This window comes from Diadema antillarum, unplaced genomic scaffold (assembly GCF_040938485.1).
Source record: "Diadema antillarum isolate AM-2024a unplaced genomic scaffold, OU_Dant_1.0 scf00000033, whole genome shotgun sequence".
Classification (NCBI taxonomy): Eukaryota; Metazoa; Echinodermata; class Echinoidea; order Diadematoida; family Diadematidae; genus Diadema; species Diadema antillarum.
In genome coordinates, this window is record NW_027270922.1 from 2218505 (window position 1) to 2241008 (window position 22504).

The window sequence follows — 22504 nt, forward strand, 5'->3', positions numbered from 1 at the left end:
TATCTAAAAATGAAATAAGGTTTGTAATTCTGATGGTTCATTAGTATGCACCTTCTGTTCATTTTCAAATTATCAAAATGAACCTTATTTAAAAAACCCTTATTTCACTTTTGGATTAACAAGCCTTTGGAATAATTGGTCTTCAGAATAAGAAATCTTTGGAATAATGCCGCAGAATTATGAACCCTATTTCATTTTTCGAATAATTAACTTGTAGGTATAAGGAGCTTTTATGTTTTTGGGTAATGAACTTTTGAAATAATGATCATCATCCATTTTATCTGCTCGGATCTACTTCCTGCTTCTGTGTTTTGTCATTTCTGTGTCTTCATCTAGTTAAGCTAATGATTGAAATGAGTGTTGTGTACAAAGAAAATTCGGTGTTGATTTAAAAAAAAAATCTTTCTTGATGCTCTGTTCCAGGTGGCTGTACACCCTGAACCCAGGGAACAGAAAGGGACGCTACACCCTTAAAGAAGATCTCATCCTTCTCGAGTCTGTGAAGCAGTATGGTGTTGGTAAGTTGAAAGCTCTTGAAGTTCCTTTCCCCATTTTATTTATTTATTTTTTTAAGGAAGTTTTTTGAATACCTTGTAAACACAATGTAACAATTTATATACCACTTATATGATTAGCTGCCATGAGCTGCTCATCTCCTTTGCTGATTTCCTCTTGAATACCAGTACATCCTGGTTTTCTGTCCAGCTTTCGACTTAGCTTTAAAAGCGATTCTGTCCCTCTTCATTCATGTTAAAAAAATTTGACATGTGTTAAAGCTTAAGTAATTATTCTAGAGCAGGGCCCCATCTTATAAAGACTTGTGATTGATTCAAATCAATCACAACTTTACGATTGAATGCAAATCCATCTTATAAAAAAGCTATGATTGAAATTAAGATGGAGAACTGCAATCAATCACTCACAGGTTGTGACTGATTGCAGCTTTCAAGAGATTTGTGATTGATTGATTGTCTATCACAAGATTTTATAGGACAGGACCCAGGTCAAGAAAATTTGATGATTTCATTGGTTGAGATCTCTATGGTTTTTACTGGCTGCACATTGCAGCCAAAGTTATCACGCACTTGAATCAAGAGCTCAGGTGCTAAGCAAGCATTCACACACTCGGTTAAAAGAGATGCCTATTGGCTAGCTGATCATGCATCAGTAAATTTATGTTGCATCCATTTATTACTGGATGCATGTCTGGAAGTTAAGGATGCGCTCGGTTTGCATCCATGTGCTAACGAAAAGGAAGTGCATCCAGTAAATTTGCTATTGGGCTACATGATAAAGAAATTGATATCTGGTGAAAAATCTGTCCCCTATTCTGATAAAACAGATGATGCACATATCTTTACTTGTGATAGTTGGAATAGTGTGCATATGGTTACTGTGGACTCCAGCCTAACTCACTCAGCTTTGCCTCATGTGTTAAACATTCAATAATTACCTTACACACTCAATTCTTACTGACACACTCAGACCTGTGCATTATTTCTATAATTTTGGTATGGCCCCCCCCCCCCCCCCCCCCCCCCCCTGAAGTAACTACAACGTACACTTTATAAGTAAAGAAGCTCCCCTAGTTTGGCCACTCATCCAGAAATGTTTTTATTGTAAGTTTGATCAGAAGCAGTGTTTTTGCAGTCTGAACACTTTGATGTCTAAAACACAGTCAAAGAGATGATGACGTAGCTTCATCTTGTAATTACTATAACTGCTGTACATGCATGGACATAATACAGTATGTGTAATCCTGCATGTAAACATGTGCGTTTGACAGAACATTGACTTTGTATCACAGCTATTCAATAGAATATTGTTCGCACTGAATGATCAGTGGAGAGACTAATGTCTAATAACTGGACATTTAGTATGTCACAACACTTTAGAGACGTGATCACTGAGGACTCTTTTTGTCAGTTTGAATCTCCATCAGCAACATGTTGTTGTTGCTTTTTCATCTGTCTCAATTAGGTTGCTGTGGTGCAGGCAGCTAGAGCACTCAGCCAGTTCTGCACAAGGACACCAAATTCAGTTCTACATCGATTCAACAACATGGTAAGCCTGGACATTCAACTAAAACCATTAAAGAGGATAATGAAATATATGTTGAATAGGATTTTTCAATTTATTCATTCTCCTCCTGTCTGATGTGTCCAGGATCATTTTAGGGCTTCATAATCATTATGTTGTGAAGCTAATGCCCTGGAAGATAATTCACATGATAGCTGGGGTGCACATTGATTCATGGAGTTCATGTTGTATGCTGGAGCTGAAGTCAAAACTTTAAAGGCGCATAGACCCGGTGGTTGCTGGGGCGCTGTTGGATGATACTGCCGATCACCGTTTGTAAGATACGAAGAATGGCAAAGTTGAGCTGTCATCAAGAGTAAAGCGCGTAGGTGTTGCTAGGTAATGTTGCCTTTGTTGTATTCTCTGCGCATCACGCAGTCTGTAAAGATGCCAGGGTGCGTGCTTCTTAGTATGACCTCACAGAAGAAGTTAGCTATAGCTGTCATCATCAGCCGAATCATGATCCCAACTGTGATTGGACCACTGACTACAGTGGATCAGATTTCTTCGGACTCGTGGAAATGAGTCACAAAGAGGAGTCGATAGCATACATTTCTTTGGGAAACTTGCGCCATGCGCCTGTGTACGCATTCGACTAAATCACCGGGTCTATGTGCCCTATTTCCTTTGCATAAGTGTGAGTGCCAAGTTTCTGTGTGTTTCTCTATTAAGCCGTTGGTGTATCATGATGGATAAATGTAATTGTAATTGTTTAAAAGGCTATCCGTGATTTATGCACACACTTTTTGTTCTGAGAAAAGGCTGATGTTGCCAAAGCAGAATTGTTTGTAGTTCAGATGTGTCTGTGTGTTTCCAGACATTGTATGCAAGTTGAAGATGTAACGACTGAATGCTTTTCCTATTCAATGCCCAAAACAAAGTATCAACAAGAACAAGAACAGCAGCAACAACAACAACAACAACAACAACAACAACAACAACAACAACAACATCACAGTTTGAATTTATTGTTTTTTCCCATTGCAAATAAGTGATAATGTCTGTAATTTTTCTTTTTGTCCCCAGTTCCAAAACTTCTTCAAGAATGTGAAAGGCATCAGTCTGAAGGAGGGGACATCCTTCGACCTGCTGCGAGACATGCCATTGGAGAAAATCTTGGATGAGATGCTGGAATATCGGAAGAGCCAAGGAGAAAGGAAGGTAAGTTTTTTATTGGAATCATATCTCTGTATTGAGAGGTAGGCAGTGCCATTTGTCTTCTTTTGGTACATTTTTTATGTTATTCTATTTCTTTCATCAAAATTTAGTTAAATGTTGTAGAGAATACATGTACCAGAAAGAAAGATGAGGATTTTATATCATCTGCATGATGTATGTCCTTGTTGGAAGCAGTATGAATTTGTCCTTGTAGCAGTTGATGTATCTCTCCAGAATGGTGTAAAGACTACAGTGTAGGTGCATCATTTCAGTGCAATGTAAGTGTGACATGTTTAGATAGAGAAAAGGTGGTAAGTCCCTGACACATACACATATGTACGTTAAGGCTTGAGAAAAGTAATAAACAAACAAACAAACAAATAACAATCCGTGAACGTGTAAGCTCACTTTTCACCTTGTTAGGTTTGGCACTCAAAGGGAAACATCCCCTCACTCTTCCAACGTGTCTTGTATTTGTCTCTCTTTGGCCTTGTCAGAACTCAGAAAAGGTGGATAAGAAATACCAAGAGCTGTACAAGAGCAGGCATGCCCGTGCCCCGCCCAACCCCATGGGGAGAAAGAATGATGGTAGGAGGTGTGTGCAGAATGTGGATGAGAAGCTGCTTGCTGCCCTCAAGCCAATCGGATGGGCCAACCCAACTCCTGGTGCCTGCAAAAAATATGCTGGTAATTTAAAAAGGAGGAAGTCATTATTGGTTCGGGGGGGGGGGGGGGGGGGGGGAGCAGAGGGTGCGTTTGAGCGCTCTAAAGTGAACCAAAGCGAACTGAATCAAAGCATACCGTACTTAACTGTGCCAGATTTTGAGCGTTTGACCGCTCTGTGCAGAAAGTGTACCTTATGAGTTATTTTTAGGGGGGTCATGCATTTTGTAGCAACATGCTCATTCATCTGGCACGCTTGAACTACTTAAGATGTCCCGAACAAAGATTAAAAAGTGTGTATTATAAAGCATGTGCATGTTACACACTTTCTCACATGCAAAATTTTGATACGCTTTTGGTACCCTTTTGGAGCACATCGGGAAGTGGTCCACTTTTGGCTCAGTTTAGCTCGGTATGATACACTTTAGGAGCATTCAAGTGCTCATCTGGCGCAGACAGAGTACGGTACAGTTTGCTTTAAGAGAGTGCTCAAATGTACCTTTTGTTAATATTATGTAACTCCTTACTCTAGGGAGTTTGAGCTTGGTCCCATTACTATCTAATTCTGCTATACCTGGATCTGTTATGTTTTGGTAACAAGTTCTGATACATGATGCCATATGTTATAAATATTTATCAGTGAGCAAATATGCAGAGGTAACAGTACAGAAAACTAATCATCACACAACAAAATTTTACAAGAAACACTGTGACCTTAAATTGACCTTGTTGACCACTCATTGCAAGACATATAGGTTCGTGGTCAGTAAGTCAGCACCTATCCGAAATTTCACTCATACCATGGGGATATTTCATCAAGTGTTTTGTCTGTGATTTTCACTCGCAAAGTTGCTCTCAGCCAATCAGATGCAAGGATTTCAGTAGCTTACAGACAGTCATCTGTAGCTGACAAGTTCCCTCAAGCGCTACCCAGATTGTTATGATGGTACAATAATCGAGCAATGCATTCCTTTCTATTTGAAGTTTGGGTTTGGCCATTGAGGTCATTTATTCAGCAAAATAAGACATAAAAGTATATCACATTGGGATTTACAATAACAACCAGACTGCCCCTCCTATCAAAAAGTGAAATTTAGTAAAGATTTATGTACCTGAATTTGAGATTTTCTCAACACCTCATCTTATTAACAATTGTTGCTGTACGATTATGTCTTTTGAAAGTGTAAAAATCCACATACTCCCTATTCATGGAATGTTCTAATGAACCTGCTACCAGTCTCTTTTTTACTGTTGTTTATAACTGAAACATGAAGTTTCAATAACTGGAATTTGGTGTATTAGTATGTTCTAAATGCTCGCAACACAAACTGTCTGAACTCTGACCTGAGACTTGTCTCCTTTGCATGATTTCTTTCATTCGTCTCTTTTGCAGTGAGCAAAAAGAAGCAGCGAGAGGAACTTCGGGAGCGAATCCTGGAGATCATCATGAAGGTGAGACACCCAACTCTATCGAGAAAACTCATCAAAAAATTACATTAAAGAACAAAACCATGTTTGGATCTTTAAGGGGTCATTGGAAATATTCTGCTAACCTCTAATACCTTGCCATTCGGTGCACTCCCATTTAACGAACATGGTAATAATGCAATTTCAGATATAGTGAAGTAAAATTCAGGGCAGATATATTCGTCTAGATAATTTTATACATTATTTGTTCAGGTATAACAAAATGTTGTTATAACGAAAGAAAACTGCCAGTCTTGAGGTATTTATTACAGCAGGAGTTGCCTGTAGTATGGCCAAATGCTACCAGGGATGTATGTATTTCAAGTTTAGAATCAAATGTAGCTAGATTTGTTTGTGATCAGATGCTTTTATTTGGCCAATCAGGTGGTCATGAAATTTATATCATATAATTTCTTAGGATCGCAACTGATTGACAAAAAAAAATATAATTGCCTTTCATTGACATATGTAAAAAGCACCTGTCAGCCAGTGTTTTACTAGTAGTAGTTAAAAAAAATGATGGGCATACACTCTGGTCTGACTATAACCAACAATCTCCTGATAACTACAAAGGCGAAATATCCACTAGACTACAGAGCTTGTGCACAACAGCCATAGCTGGTTCCGATCCTTAATAGCAGCAAGTATTGCTTATTTATTCAAATTAATGAATTCTTGCGTGGAGTTATGAATTGCTGCTTTGAGGTGTTTTCATTGAAACTGATTGACAAATTGCCCTTCATCAAGATAAATAAACACCTGTGTTGAATAGATAAGCAGTATGAACTGCTATGGATGACCAGAACCAGCACTAGCTGTAGTCTATTTGATATGATGCCTTTCTCATCAGGACAACCTGTGTATGTGTATCATTTTTATGCCTCCGCAACGAAGTGGCCGGAGGCATTATGTTTTCGGGTCGTCCGTCCGTCCGTCCGTCCCGTTTTGTTTTTGTCGATATCTCAAGAACCGTGTGGTGGTTTTACGTCAAACTTGGTATGAGGGTATATCCTTGGGGGATAATACTTTATGTGGATTTGAGGGTCACAGGGTCAAAGGTCAAAGGTCACAGCTTATTTTGTGAAAAAAAAAATGAAATTTCATGTTTTTCTCCATATCTCGCAAATGGTTCAAGGTATCTTCATGGAACTTAGTATATATGCTTGTACCGATGGGCAGTGATTATCTAGGGAAGTTGGGGGTCATGGGTCAAAGGTCAAGGGGGTCAAAGGTCAAGGTCAACTCCTCAAAATATCACTACTTTCCTTAAAATGCAATATGCCTGAAGGTTTTTTTTAAAAAAACTTGATGTATGGCATGTATTACCCAATATATATTTTTGGGGAAGTTTCTTGCCAAAAGGTCAAAGGTCAAAAGGTAAAAGGTCAAGTGAAAGTGCTAAATTGCACTTTTTCCTCCATATCTCGAAAGTAACTCAAGGTATCATCATGAAACTTACATATTTATGCATGTTCAACCTAACAGTGATTCTCTTTGGAACTGTGAGGTCAAAGGTCAAAGGCCAGGTTTAGATAATGCTATTTTCCCATTTGATACTGAAATTATACTTTTTCTCAATACCTTGAAAATTACTCAATGCATAAACTTATAAAAGAGTCAAAAGTCAAGTAAAAATCATCAGTTCCCCAAATACCTGCACTCTGACATTTTAATCATTCATCCAATTGAACCTAGTTCTAGGAAAGTGAACATTCAGCACATTTGTGTCAAACCTGTTATTTTAATATTTTGCCAATTGTGTGAAACTGTCATCACACATTGTCAAGACATTGTACTATAGACCTATTAGGAGAACCATGCATTATGGCGGAGGCATATCAGTAGCCGCAGCTATATATCTAGTTTATTCTTTTTTTAATTTAAACATGTAATAATTGGTACCTATTCATCTAGATGGAAAGCAGTTTATCTATCAATTGAAGTAAAAATGCAAGAATTAATTGATTTCAGCATTTGTCAGGATTTCCAAGGTTCTCATCCTTGAGTGCCATCCTTCCAATTAAGCATCAGGAATTTTCAGACATAGGATGCATGTAAACAAGGGATGTTACCCAGTTTGGAATGTAATTCCCCTTTCAGTTGTGTGATGTTGATTGCTGTCAAAATTGAATTTTGTGTTTTTCACTACCAGGCTTTGGCTATCAACATGGAGGGCAGAGGTGATGTCATTGCATCCATGGCCAATCGTGAAGGGGTCTCGCCAAAGTCAAAGAGTAAAGCGAAATCAGCTTCCTCATCTAAGGGCAAGTCATCATCAGGAACTAAATCAGCTGCTGTGCACTGTAAAGAAGAAGAGGAAGATGACGATGGCGATGATGAGTGCACAATCTTGGATCAGCTGATGAACAATGATAATCTGTTTTCTGACGTATGGAAGAACCAGAGTGATGAATCCAAAACGCGAACCGAGAAGGGTCCTTCAGAATCAGGTCCACCACAATCAGGTCCACCAAAATCGGGTCCACCAAAATCAGGTCCACCTACAAGGTCTGCCCCAGAGCTTGAGAAAGTGGATTGTATGCCTAAAGTTTCTGCGGTGATAAACAGGCCAAAGACAGTCAGAATGAAACTGGAGCACAGACGTACGGAGAGAGCATTCGGTAAAGGTGCTATATCGGTTCCAGGACATGGATACCTTGTACCCTTAAAGAATTACCTCAATCAATTGAGTGTTCCAAGATCTCCCTTCTTATCGACCATGTGTCCACCCACTTCATCTTCAGTGCAAGCACCTCTTGTTCAAGGACTTACCCAAACTGAAAGTCTGACTGGGAAGACAGTGCTGCAGAACATTGCACCTTCTCAGCTTCATTCAGGACTTTCAGGATTAGGTGCCCAGGTTGGCCCCCAGGTGTCAGCAAGCAATGTTCTCAATCAGCCAGGAGTCATTCACGTACCTGGGAAGGGATACCTGATTCCAATCTCCAAAGTTTCCCAGCTTGCAGGAAGTGTGACGGGAGGCGCAGTGCCACCAAGTGTCATGCTGGGACAGGCCCTTCAGGGAGTAGCTCCGGCTTCAAATGTGACAAACCCCATCTCTGTGACTTCACAAGCTCCAATCCACGCAAGCTTGGAGCAGACCAACCCCAGTCTGGCAAGCATTGTCCCTGGAAACGGTCCAACTGCTACTCAAACAGCAGTAGGTGAGGCTGTTTCTGGTCTTCCTTCTTCACCGGCAAAAGGAGTTGTGCATGTCACTGTTTTGAGGGACAAGGACACCATGAAATTTTGTGTTGAAGAACAAGGAAGAACAGGTGAGCACTCAATCACCAAAGCAGCTGCGACTTCTACTAATACTGCCACAGAGAGCTCAGGCAACTCTTCAAAGTCAGCTCTTTTTTGTGAAAGTTCCAGTGATGCGCCATTAGCAATGGATCAGCAGCCATTGTGTGCAGAGCAAGAGGTAGAGAGTAAGTCTCGACAGAGAGAATGTGACTCTAGTTCGGAAAGCAAGATTCAATTACTTCCACCAAATACTGCTACCACTGCCGCGTTCATGACCATGCTTCTGGAGAGAAAGCGGCTTGAATCGAACGCAAAGAGGACCCAAAGCTTCCAGTCTGTTTGTAGAAAACCTTTCCAGGCAGGTGACAAGGGAGTATTGAGAGGGCCAGGTGGCCTTCTGCAAGAGTTGTCTTCCATGCAGTCAGAACAGCAATCTAATCATGCCACTCCAAATGGCAGTGGCATGATACAGAACTCTTCTGAAGTAACCGAGTCCAGCCAGTCTATTGAGGGTTCAAATTTACCTGCAGTGCCAGGTAATAACAGCTTGGAGCCAGATGCATCATTACGCTCAGAAGAGTTAGAAGTAGACGGAACAGAGCAAGGATCTCAGAATTGTCAGGAGCAGAATAAAACCAAAGCTGCCAGAAAGAAAGGTGGTCGTAAGCACTCAGGGCGCAACACAGAGAAATGTGTCTTAAAGTTTGAGAGAACATCTGCAGAGCATTCACAAGCTTTGGAAGTGATTCATCAGAGCGAATGGTTCCAAGTTTTCAGAGAGCGCTTCCTTTCTCTGTTCTTGTGGCCAGCTATGCTTTCCATTGTAGGACCACACAGGAAGCGGGCTTTCATACCCAAGGCCAAGCCAACAGAATCCAGGGGAGAGTCTGGTGAGCCATCTTCTGCACCTACTGCCGGTGACATTGAATGTGATGTTGGTAACCAGTCAGGGTCTTCTCCTGCAGTGAAACGTGGACGACGAAAGAAAAGAAAAGGAAATAATCCTAATAGGCCAAGTCCTGTCAAGAGTGAGGGAAAAAGTGTGAAGAGGAAATTTAAGACCATTCATCCAGTGCTTGAAGCGTGTGTAGCGAGGAGAACACGCAGTAGTGCAAGAGATGATGGAGCAACTGGAAACAGAGATGTCGGTGCAGCATCATCCTCTGAGGTCGACCCAAAAGGATGCAATCCAAGTCCTGTACTGGAGATGTGTGAAGGTGGGGACAGTGCTGGATATGTTCACCTGGAAGGTAGTGCTTGTGGGGATAGTGTCAGCCAGACAGGAGTGCATGGAGATCAAGAGGAGGGTGGTACTGTTGACCAATCATGCTCTTTGCCTGGGTCTCTTGAGTCAAGTACCGAAACGGCAGAAGATGAAGTATGCAGTGTGAAGCGCCCTCTGGATGGGGCTGACACCATCGAATCAACACCAAAGAGATTGAGGTTAAATCCAAATGAATAAAGTCTCCATAGTTGCATTTTTATGCTCCCTAACCTTTCAGAGTGCATTGCATTTTGAAGAGACTGTTGTTTTAGTGTGCTGTAGAGATGCTGCAAGGGATATCTTTAGTCTGTTTTCTCCCACACCAGCAATAATTCGTCGTTTCGTTGACTCACTTGTGGCACTACCTAATACATAGAGTGTATGTGAAGATGTGCACCCACACTTGGTGCTTTGTGAGTACTTTTACATTGTACTGCCTAAATGTTGACGTACAATATGTTTTTCATGAAATCATACCCCAGATATAACATGTAACAAATTTACTCGCTGGCTAGCCCAGGTCATCTTAAACTCAAACTTTGGGCAACTAATATGAAAAGGCACTTATCTAAAGTATAGGGCATGTGTTTAAATGCCCATTCAGGTAAATGGACAACTTACATGTATCTTCTTTGATACAATGTTTTGAAACAAATGACTGTATTAAGGCTTGCTTCATCATCTTGTTATGCAGTTGTGTGTAGAATGTGTGTGAAATCTTGATAGACTTAATTCTCACAGATAATGTCAGTATCTCTTACAGTTCTCAGTAAGAGTCCACAGTACACTTGTACGTACATGTAAAGAGATCTGATATAACAAAATACCTGATAAATTTATTTCCTTTTTTTGGTCTTGTTCATTGACAACTGATATAACAAAATATCTGACATAAAGAACAAATTGTCATGGTCCCAAAGATTTTGTATACTGAGTTTCCGCTGTATGTGCACCTTTCATACAGTGCTGCAATCTCTAAAATCATAGATTCATGATGTATCTTTGGGTCAGAGCTAAAGGTCAAGGTTTGATTTGTTTTAAGTTTTTCCCCATTATGACATGGAATCATGGATAAAGACTCGCTAAAACCAATATTGAATTATAAAAGACCAACAAATTGTGGCAAATGTTGTAGATTATGCAATGATGCAACTGAGTGATGACATTACCATCCAAGACTGATAATACAAATAATAAGTGATAATCATTATTGGTCCCCGAGATTCATCAAGCTTTATGCTATTTCAAAGAATCAGACAGTAGTTGTTATAAACTTGATGATTAATCAGATGCCACCAAATACCACTGAAGTTTTTTTAATTTGTGCATCTTCACGTGTAAAATTACAGAATCTTTCCCTTTCCTTTCAACATTGCCACACCTTATTTGAAACGTAACCAGTCAAATGTTCTGGCAGTTAAAAGATGTACTGAGAGTGATTACATCGTACATGTATTCTTGAATCACATGAACTGCTGACAACAGAATGGCAGAAATATCCTTTGTCTTTTACAGGATCTTTATGATGTTAAGTTCGTGTTTAAAAGTGAAAATTTGATTTCCCTGGAATAAAATCCTGAAAGTTTTATGGATTTCTGAAACTGGTCTTGATACAGTTTATTGTTCTACACTGTATTTCATTTTTGTCGAGCCCACCGGAGGTGAGGGGAGACTAAGGGATCGCCTGCGGCGTCCGTCCGTCGTCTGTCCGTAACGCTACAAAAACTTCAATAACTCTTTACTCTGGGCTTCAATTGCAATCAAACTTTGAGGGAAGAGGGGACATATGCAGTTTCACATTTTACCACATATGAAGGTCACCTCAAGGTCGAAGGTCACAGGCAGGGGTCAATGAACTTTAGGGCCCAATGTTAACCCGTTGAAGACGAGTCCCGAGTATACTCTGGCAGGTGTCTATGGGAAACGCAGGTCATAGCAAAATGAAATCGTCCTCAACGGGTTAAGTTTTTATGGCGCGTTTCTATTATGGGTCATAACTTTTGATCCGTAACTCCATTTGTGACTAAACTTGGATGGTAGATGTCCCTTGGGGAGTGGATGGTCACCACAAGGTCAATGGTCACAAGCATGGATCAAAGAACTTTTAGAGCCCAATGTTAAGTTTTTATGGCACGTTTCTGTTATGGGTCATAACTTTTGATCCATAACTCCATTTGTGACTAAACTTGGATGGCAGATGTCCCTTGGGGAGTGGATGGTCACCACATGGTCAAAGGTCACAGGCAGGGGTCAATGAACTTTAAGGGCCCCATGTTAAGTTTTTATGGCACATTTCTTTTTTGCCATAAATATTTACCCTTTTATATCTCTTTTTATCTCTTATATCCCATTTGCGTACAGTTTCTTGTACGTGAAAGGGCGAGACACATTATAGCACTTGCCTTGTTTATTTATTCTTTTTTAAAGATTGTTCTTTGTTACCACATGAGAATGTTTGCTGCTTCCATCTGCATGAACATAGAGCAATTTTGATTTATGTTTACACTGCATTATATGGTGTGCAAATCTTCAACCTCATTTCAAAGAACATTGCACTTATTAAAATCACAAGTTCCACATTCCACAACCGGGGTAGAACCTGCAGAACATTTTTCAGGATGTGTCTGTGTGTGTGTGTGTGTGTGTCTGTGTGTGTGTGGGGGGATGGGGATAGGGGGGGGGATGGGGGGGGGGATGGGGGGGGAGGTGGACTGCGGTTGGAGTCAAGATCAAGGGCGGGTACAATGGTTACCCCCAACACGCACACACACACACACACACACACACACACAATGAATGCCCCTCCTCATGATCGTTTTAGTACGTAGGGATCCTTGTATATGTATAAGATTGCAAAGATCAGATTGTCAAGAAGAAAAAAAAAACCAAGAAAAACAAATGAATAAGAAAATAATAAGAATAAACAAGAACAAAGGATAGCCACAAGTGCAATATACAATTCTGCACATGTACTGACAGTTGCGTCAGTATGAAGCGCCATATAAATGCAATTATTATTATTATTATTATTATTATTCCGTTATACACTGTAACAAATTTCTTTCGAAACATTGAAATCTCGTTACAGCTGTATAGCCAGACTGTAAAGTACATTGTAGGCCCTACATAAAGATACATGTACAGTATGCCAATTTTGGACCTGAGTATCTGAGAGTTTCATTATAACCGTGTGTTTGTTGCAACTGAAATACATGTATGTTGCTATGCATTTCCGGAACAAATGCATACAGGTGCATTACCATTCCTTTCAGTGATCTCCCATACCGTCGTGTGTGTTGGTTCTGTCGAACGTGCAGGTCATATAAACACTGTAGCAACATTATCGAAGTACACAAAAAAACAAACAAAAAAACCCCCCCCAAAAAACAACAACACTCAAACGTAACTGTGGTATATCAAACATTATTTCAAAACACTCTAAGACTGTAACAATTGGACAAGTTAGATCAGATTACAATGTATTACATAACATAACATTTGGCGATTTTCAGTTGAACTTCATGTTCCAAATTAGTCACCATGATTACCTAATTTTGCATAATTATTGCTTACAAGTGTATTCTCCGCTCGGTTGGGGTTTTATGTGTATTCAGTGCAACATGATGAGCATACATGTACACTCATCCTCGGGGTAACTCAACCTTAAAGGGATCGTATAGTTTTGGTTGAGACCTAATTTCAGGTTTCTAATATTTTTTGGTGAGATATTGAGAAACCTCTATTGAAATATGAAAGAGCATGTAATTCTATGAGGAATTCAACGTTTATTTGATGAAAATTGGTTTTGAAATGGCTGAGATATCCAAAGAAGAGCGGTTCTAATAAAGTGTGGGACCCACACTTTATTACGATTGCTTTGTTTTACTTTGTTTTTGGATATTTCAGTCATTCCAAACCCGATTTTTTCGTCAAATAAACTTTGAATTCCTTTTGAAATGGTATGTTCTGTACTATATCATAAGTGTTATCTTGGTATCTCGCAAAAAGTTAAAAGCCCAATTCTCATCTCCACCAATTATACTGTACCATCCCTTTAATTCCACCAATTGATAAAGGGACTACAAAGTGTACATGTATGCATGTATCAAGTCGGAAGAAAACTCCTACCCCGGTGTGGATTTGTATGCTTTAATTTGATAATATGTTGTGTTAGTTGAAATTCGAAGGATTTCATCATAGAAGTATATTATTCCTTCTGATTTTACTTAGGTGAGATTCACTGTACAGTGTTTGATCTTATCTGAGACGGACATAGAGTAGAATATATCACTGCAGTTTTCCACATACATGTACATGTACATTTATTTGAACAGGAACACAAGTAATGGCCAAACGGTAGAAGCATAGAAGAGATTCCCTGGGAAGAATTCCTGCCATTTGTATACAGACGAACAAACAAAACATACAACTACCAACCCTAGCTGTAGTGTTGCTGTGCAGTGTGTTTAAGATTGTATTTAAAAAATGATGATGAATAAGGGCTGGCGTATTTGGAATACAAACCGAAGAATGTCCCGTGGTTTTAATATTCATAACGTGTGTGTGTGTGTGTGTGTGTGTGTGTGTGTGTGTGTGTGTGTGTTTGTGTATGTAGGCCTATGTATATGCGCATGGCCGGCGGAACCGTGGGGGCCGTGGGGGCTTAGGGCCCCCACACTTTATGTGCACCATCAAAGGAATACATACGGTGTTATCCCCTTGGGCCCCCACACTTTTTTTTTTAACCCGGAAGTACGAAAGTGACACTAAATAGAAATACAATGTAGATAGACATCTTGAAGTGTGATCGCGGTAAGGTTATGTTTTTCCGGTGAAGACGTTTCTTTTTTTTTTTTTTCTTTTTTGCTTGTCAGGTGAAGAAACCCGGAAGTGGGCCCCCACACTTTTGAAAACGCTCCGCTGCAGCCGGCCCTGATGCGTGCACAATGTATGTAGGCCCTATTTACAGCAGAAGGGGGGGGGGGGGGTATATGCTCAAAATGTTCGAAATTTTGGCAATCAACGTGTACAACTTTTATAGAATTTGAAACATGAAATAAGTAACAGGGATAGCGCTTCAGTGATGATACCTGCATTTGCCACGGTTCCTTGCAGTTTGTAATGATTCTCCTCTAAGGGCTCACACGGGTAAATTTTACCCCATAGAGACGTGTGTTAAAATTCAAAATTCAAAAAGTTCTGTAAAATAGTTGGATAAAATGAGGTGTTTCATCTTCGCTGACGTGAAAAAGTGAGATATACCCTTTCATCTATCAAATTTCCAAGGGGGGTTCTTCAGCTCAAGCTCTGTCCAAGTTTTCGCAAATCCAGACTACAAGTTCTTTTTACTCAAAACATCACATATTTTCTGTACATGTACCCAATCAAATATAGTCCCTTCAAATTCCATTAGGGAAGCTTTTGCCAACCAAAATACAGCTTGTAGAGAAATTCATAGTCAGTATCTGCAGCTATTCAGTTTTTTTTTTTTTGTGCGAAACTGCATCTTTGTTTTTTACTTACGTTCCATTATATTCATAGGTGTGAGCCCTAAACGGGAGGCTCTTCACAGTCCTCCAGTGATGGCGGTTGATACTTTCTGAAAAGGACGTCGCCTGGAAGTACTGTAGTCACCAGTTTACTTGATCACAGTGTGCATGCACAATGATCAAGTTGTTTTCCAGTCGGGTTTGCGGATGTTTGCCTTTCTGATTAACACATGGTATTGATCTATCATCAGTTTGATAGAGCGGGACATTGCATGGTTTTTGTTTTGGAAGGAGAATATATGAGGATATGCTTGAATGACTCCGTCCTTCTTATTCGCCTTCAAAGTGAAGTATGAGAGAGAGAGAGAGAGAGAGAGGAATTAAGGCTGAATTTCTACAAGGAGACGGAAGATGAGAAGGTGGAGTTCACATCGTTTTGCTGTGTCGGTATATCTATTGCTTGCTCTGCTTCATGGCGACTGGATGCCTGTAGACGGCAGTTCCATTCCGAGTTAAAGGCAGCCGATCGCCATCCCTAATGGTACGTAAACTCCGAACGACCGAAGTTTGTGCGTGCAATTGCGCAATGGCAGACTCGGTGCTATATCCATAAACGTGTGGGACAATGCTACCACTGAGACAAGTGTGTGTGTGTGCGTGTGTGTGTACGCATCATACACAAACATTGTCACCGCGAGCTGCGGTGATTGGAGGAGAGAGGCCAGAAGACGCTGCGGCGTGTGTGTGTGTGTGTGTGTGTGTGCGTGTGTGTGTGTACGCATCATACACAAACATTGTCACCGCGAGCTGCGGTGATTGGAGGAGAGAGGCCAGAAGACGCGTGGCTCTTTTGGCCTCTCTTCATGCGCATGCGCACTGAGAGTGTGCGTCCATTCGGAAGCTCTCGGGACAGCCATTTTGGGTTAGGAGATAAGCACAGGGAGCTCTCTTGTAGCCTACCGTATTTTCGCTGACCCATTGAGCCAGCGCTATTCTCATTCGGGGGTCACTACATTTGATACAGAATGGGGGAGGCAGCGTGTTGCGTTCGTCTCCGTGCCGCACAAACCACTCGCCACGACTGAGTGTCTTTAAGTCTACGAGTGATAATTATGTGTATCATAGAATGTTACTATAGATTTTGTCCAGATAATACGTGATGTCAGGTTTGGATATTTCTATCATCATGCCCTGAGACGCATGGTCATGTGTTCCAGCCACACAGTGCAATTCTCTCTCTCTCTCTCTATTTATTTATTTATTTATTTATTTATTTATTTTTTTTTTTGGGGGGGGGGGTTAATTTGTCATTGTCTTAAAAAATGTTGTTTCGATTTAAACTTCTTGGTGATAAGATAGGCTTAGGAGTGAAGGTCAAGGATACTTTACTTTCTCTATCCAGTATGAAATACACTTACGCACACACACACACAAATAAACACACCCACTCACACATAAACACACACACACATATAAATATATAAATATATGAAGAGTTTGTTGCTAAATTCACTTTTAATGGTAAAGGAGAAAAACATGGATTTTTGTCTAACAAGCTTCTGTAATAAAATGGGCCTAATGCAATTTATCATTTTTTCATATCCAGTAGGAATACCCCGTGACGGGATAAAGACAAGTTTAATGTGTTTTGCGAAAAATGACGTGTCCACACTTATTTTTTAAGCGCTGTCCCTTTTTTTAGGGGGGGGGGTGGTGAGGATTGGATTTTGTGGATTTAGCACCTTTTGAACTACAACTTTCAGCATAGTGATATATGTTTTATTCAGTTTTAGTTGTGTTTTTACTGGTTTCTGTGAATTTGTGTATTTTTGCAATGATTTGTTATCTCCGCACATTCTCCTGTTTCTCCACCGCTACGAAGAATATTATATGCATAGAAATGAAAAATTAATTTAGATTAATGAGGCAACTGTATGTGGATTATGGAATGCTGTATAGCATGGTATCCATCCTAGCATTACTCTGGTTACAATCAAGTCAACACACTGGTTTCTGAATGGATCCATATATATATATATATATATATATATATATATATATATGTTGATAAGGTAGTCCACGTGTTGGCAAGATAAAAATGTAAGTAACAAAACTGCAACAAAGTTCATGCTGTATTCACCAACGGTTTATTTCTTCACACAAATTTTCGAGCGTCTCGCCGCCCTTTCTCAAGTGTTCCACACTTGAGAAAGGGCGGCGAGACGCTCGAAAATTTGTGTGAAGAAATAAACCGTTGGTGAATACAGCATGAACTTTGTTGCAGTTTTGTTACTTATATATATATATATATATATATATATATATATATATATACATATATAATATATATAATACATGTTTATATAATATATTTGAATAAATAGTACATATATTTATACATATTGATATAATATATATGAATATCATATATCACATACATATTAATATATATATATATATATATATATATATATATATATATATATATATGTGTGTGTGTGTGTGTGTGTGTGTGAGTGGGTGTGGGTCTATACTGTATATATTTGCAATTCCACAGTGAATAAGACATCACAGGGTAAATGTCACGGTCACAGGTGTGTCATAATCACATGGTTTACACCACAAGAAAGAGGAGATTTTACACTTTTGTAGTATTTCGTTGTTGCCATATACTTTAGCGGTGAAGTTGTAGTAATTTACCCCTGACAAATAACCAGTTTTAGGAAAAAATTCATCCCAAATTGAAACTATGCTCAGAAAGATAAACATTGGGACTTCTACCATTTTAATTGTATTATAGTGATATCATTTATGCTACAAAATGCTATAAACCCCATATTCTTGAAATATAATTTGTTATAGAAATTTTCCCAAAATTTGCGTATTTTGTATAATAGTCCACATTATTCTGATATGTCACGCTGTCATATGTCTCAACTTTTGAGAGCATTTTTCCCTGTAAGATTAAAATTCTTCTGTGTTTTTGTGTAAAGTAGGTTTGAGTTCATTTTCATCCTCATCATCATCATCTTCATTGCCGAGCAATTTGGAGTAAATTCATCTCAGTGGTAGCTTTATTCTTGAAAGATTTTGTTACGACGTTACGCGTTACGGCGTGACATTGTCATCCATTGCAATTTAACAGGAAATTCTGCATTGGCATGACAGGCAACCTATTTCACTGCACCATATCATACCTTATAATATACCGTATAAACCTTTAGTGAAAGCAGACAAACCTCTCCTCTCCCTTTTTCCTTTCAACTATCCTATCTCTATGGAAGTCATCCATCCCTCCTTTTCTCCTTCCGATGTATAGGCCTATTATGATATTATGTTATGCTACGGGGGCTGCACGCAAATCAAGCCACGCTTATGCTGTAGCCCCTCTGTATTATTCATTGTTGTATGTTTTGTTGTACTTTTACTGTACATTGTACAAAGGCAATGAAGAAGAAAATACTCTGTGAACAACTTATATTTATGTGTGTACATGAATGTGCATGTACAATGATGATACAGAAACCAATAAATCAAATCAAAATCAAATCAAAATAATCAATTACATTAGAGTGTAATTCCAAACTCACTAAAAATCCGCTGGTAGAAAACATTAAGTATTATGCTAATAACCCTCAACTTTATCCACTTATTAGGGTAAGAAGTAATAATCTTTGCCTATTCAAATGTCAGCCATATTGTTTACAATATTCATGTGCATGTGATGTCATATTTTCAAAGTTTACTATGCTTGGGTTCATTTTTTTTCAGTTAAAATTGAAAAAGAAAGTGATACTGACTTTTCTTTTTTCGATGTGAGTACATGTTGAATTGTAAAATCATATTACATAGATTTAACTAGTTAACTAGTGCATAGAAATTCTATTGATACCAGAAGTGAAAATGTTTCCGTAAATCTGTTTGAACTCGTTGCATGACATCATATAGATTTCATTTAAACAGTATTTTGTAAGTCATTTTCTTGCTATTGCTGTAAAACAGACGTGCTTTACAAGATTGAACATTATAATGAAAATTTAGAGACACACTTACAGGTAGTTGCCACGCAAATAAACAAAAAGTTGATATAACAGCTTGTTTTGACAAAACAAATGTCACGCTGTTACAACATGGAATTACATATACTGTGTGTACCTATATTACTTTTTTTTTGTGAGACGTTTTAGATCGATGTCAGAATGGATGGAGGCAGTATAGAGATCGCTGCTATCTCCTGGTGCTGAAGACTACGTCACAGGCAAAAGCGAAGGAGATTTGCATACAAGAGGATGCGGCTTTACCGGAGATCTTGTCGGAATTAGAGGCCAAGTTTGTCGCATCACTCCTGGAATCCGTCACCGTCACATCCTCGAGAAGAGCCTGGCTTGATTGCTACAGGGCAGCTAGTGGTAGCAGTGACTGGGTATGTGGCGATGATCGACATCCAGCTCAATATCTCCGTAAGTGAGAAAAAAAAAGCGACACTAAACAACGTTGTACTAACTCTTATTTTCCTCCCGTTCCTGTCCCTTTCTCTCTCTCTCCCTCTCTCTCTCTCTCTCTCTCTCTCTGTCTCTCTCTCTCGCTAATATAAACGCGAAAATATGTATTTGTACATGATTATGTCCCTGGAACAGAAAAGGGTTAATAGTGACGACATGCGCACACATTAATGAAGTGCTGTGCACTTAGTAACTATAGCTACAAACTCCAGCCTAAACACCTGTCAGTCTCTTTTAAGTCATTGGATAGATTGTGCATCTTTTATGAGCATAGAAAGGTTTTCCCTTTAATCAGAAACTGCCTTGAAAGTTAGTGATTGAAGCGCACTTGTATGGCTCTATGATTCTATTATTTGTCTCGCTCAGCCATGTAATTACCTGAACTTCAGCAAGGCTGATCCTGCTAAGTGCATTCAGTTGACCCCCCCCCCCCCCCCCCCATCATAGTTTGTTCGGCTATGAACTCATAAATAAATCATATAGGTTCATTATTGTCACGATATTCAGTCAGTCCATCGGAAGCCAGGCTTTGACATCATAGTCACTTACTTACGTGCAAGCCAAGGTAGTTAATTAGATTAATCTTCAGTGGATCAATTATTCAATGCTAGGCGATGGTGGATCCATTATCGCCTCATTATGTTGATATAACAATAGTACAAAGCTCTGGAGAAAAGACAAGTAGGTTACCATAGGGTGCTGCATCTGACGGTCGCTTAAGAAAACCCCGAAGAAATGAGAAATTAATGAATAGGGATCATGACGTCCTTGCCACTGCTTGCGCCTTTTCGAACTGTTGGGCCATTTTCTGCCGTTGTAGTTGTTTGATGTATCAAGAACTACCAGTGTGCTTAAACACTTTCGGCGATTGCCATTCATTGAATATAAATATAAAACAGATATTTAAAATGAAAGAGATGATATTCAGGGGCGCCTTTCAGGCACTTCAATCCCTTTCCCTCCCTCTGTCATCCATTTTCGCTTGTCGCCCGTATACTGTTTATTCTTTTATCAATTTTTAACCCTTTCTGTGCTTTGAGTGTCGATTATTGGCACAAAACTTCCATACCATTGTACACGTCGTCCAAAGTCCCTGGCACTGAAAAGGGTGAAATGATGTGGTCAGATTATCAGCCAAGCTTAAAAGTAATAAAAAAGTAAGGAAGGATTCCTAGTGAGTGATACAGCTCGATGAATGACTCTGTGGTTGGGCCTGCAAGGTATAAACTGGTTGATGAAAAGGCTCACTACAAGCGGCGAATGTTTACGAATAGTAAATATTGCGAAAGCAAGGAATTATGGGCATCGTCAGGGATCGTTTACTGTCGCATTCAAGTTCGTAAATAAGTTCTATTTCTAATATGTTACCTATAGACATTGATAGAATGGTGAGCCTTCGTTTGGTTGCTAGCAAGTTTTGCCTACATAATGTCTAAGCATATTACCTGTTAACATGAACGTTCTTTTCAGGTTTGCATGGTTTGAATGGCTCTAACTTATAGTTCCGTTAGTTCGCGGTGTTTTGGCTGAATAGGTTCTTTTCAGAAGTATACTAGGCCCTACATTTATTACAAAAAGAAGTAGACTCGTTAATTAGCGCCACAAACTACTGGAGCTGCAGCATTTGTTGTTCTTAACAGATTACCGTGCTGTAACGCAGCAAAATATAATGCATGCTAACTTCAAACAATGACATGTAGTTAGCCTATACATATGTAAGCTGATTTGTTATCAAGGACGTCGAGAAAATGAAATGTTCCCGTGGTCTAGCGGCTTGCAGCTGTCTAGGAAATGATGAAAATTATCCCTTTCCTTTTTCCCCCGTATAGGTTGGATCAGCAATCAACCAAATAACGCTGGTGGAAACGAGGACTGCTCAGAGATAGCACATTTTGGACAATTCAACGATTTAAGCTGCAATCACCAGAGAATTCCACTCTGCGTTAAACCCGGTAGGGAAAACACACGCACGCAAGCACAACCATGCTTGCTCAGTTTATAATTCACAGTCGTTCATAGGTATTTCCTACTCCGCCCACTCTGTATTACATTGCACAGGAATAAAATCGATGTTAAACTGATGGAAGTTTAGGTAGTTTTTTTGGGTGTTTTTTGTTTTGCGAGTTGCAAGTTGCACATAATTTCAAACACGCCTGTTCTATTTCAGTCTGAGTACCCATTGGTGAGTTTCAGAGCATACGCATTATTCAGGCCAGGCCGCACAAACTTGCACATCTCATCGTCAATCAGTAAAGCAACAGCATGAGGCTTATAGATCTTTATAAAAACAAAAATCGAGGCTATCGTACTGCTGGTAATATTTCCGTCCCAGCTATCAATGATAATAATCAGTCCTATCAAATCTGCCAAAAAAATAGGCCTAATTATGACTATGCTCTTATACTCTCCCCAATTACCGCTCTCTTTCTTTCTCATCGTTACTATATTATAGGCCTTTGTCAGTTAATTGATGGCGGCAAACATGACTTTCTTGCACTATAAGCCTAAACCAGTTCACAGTTCCAATCTGAGCATGTTCAGATAAAGGTCATTTGGGACCTTCTTTTGAAATGGATTTGTAACTGAGGTATTCAAAACCTAGATAGGGCTTCATGACAACTGTGTTATAAACGAAT

At 39.4% G+C, this 22504-nt stretch overlaps 1 protein-coding gene across 1 annotated transcript in view; it reads left to right on the top strand.

The window, feature by feature from the left end:
- LOC139743166 (uncharacterized) overlaps positions 1–21754 on the top strand; it is a 36500-nt gene extending 14746 nt beyond the window's left edge. The window contains exons 13-22 of the mRNA XM_071653677.1: positions 424–522; positions 1371–1380; positions 1996–2064; positions 3106–3240; positions 3735–3924; positions 5294–5352; positions 7520–10056; positions 18363–18417; positions 19565–19789; positions 21698–21754. Of these exons, the coding sequence (XP_071509778.1) occupies positions 424–522; positions 1371–1380; positions 1996–2064; positions 3106–3240; positions 3735–3924; positions 5294–5352; positions 7520–10056; positions 18363–18417; positions 19565–19789; positions 21698–21754 (3436 nt within the window). The remainder of the gene's footprint in view (positions 1–423; positions 523–1370; positions 1381–1995; positions 2065–3105; positions 3241–3734; positions 3925–5293; positions 5353–7519; positions 10057–18362; positions 18418–19564; positions 19790–21697) is intronic.
- The last annotated feature ends 750 nt before the right edge of the window (positions 21755–22504 follow it).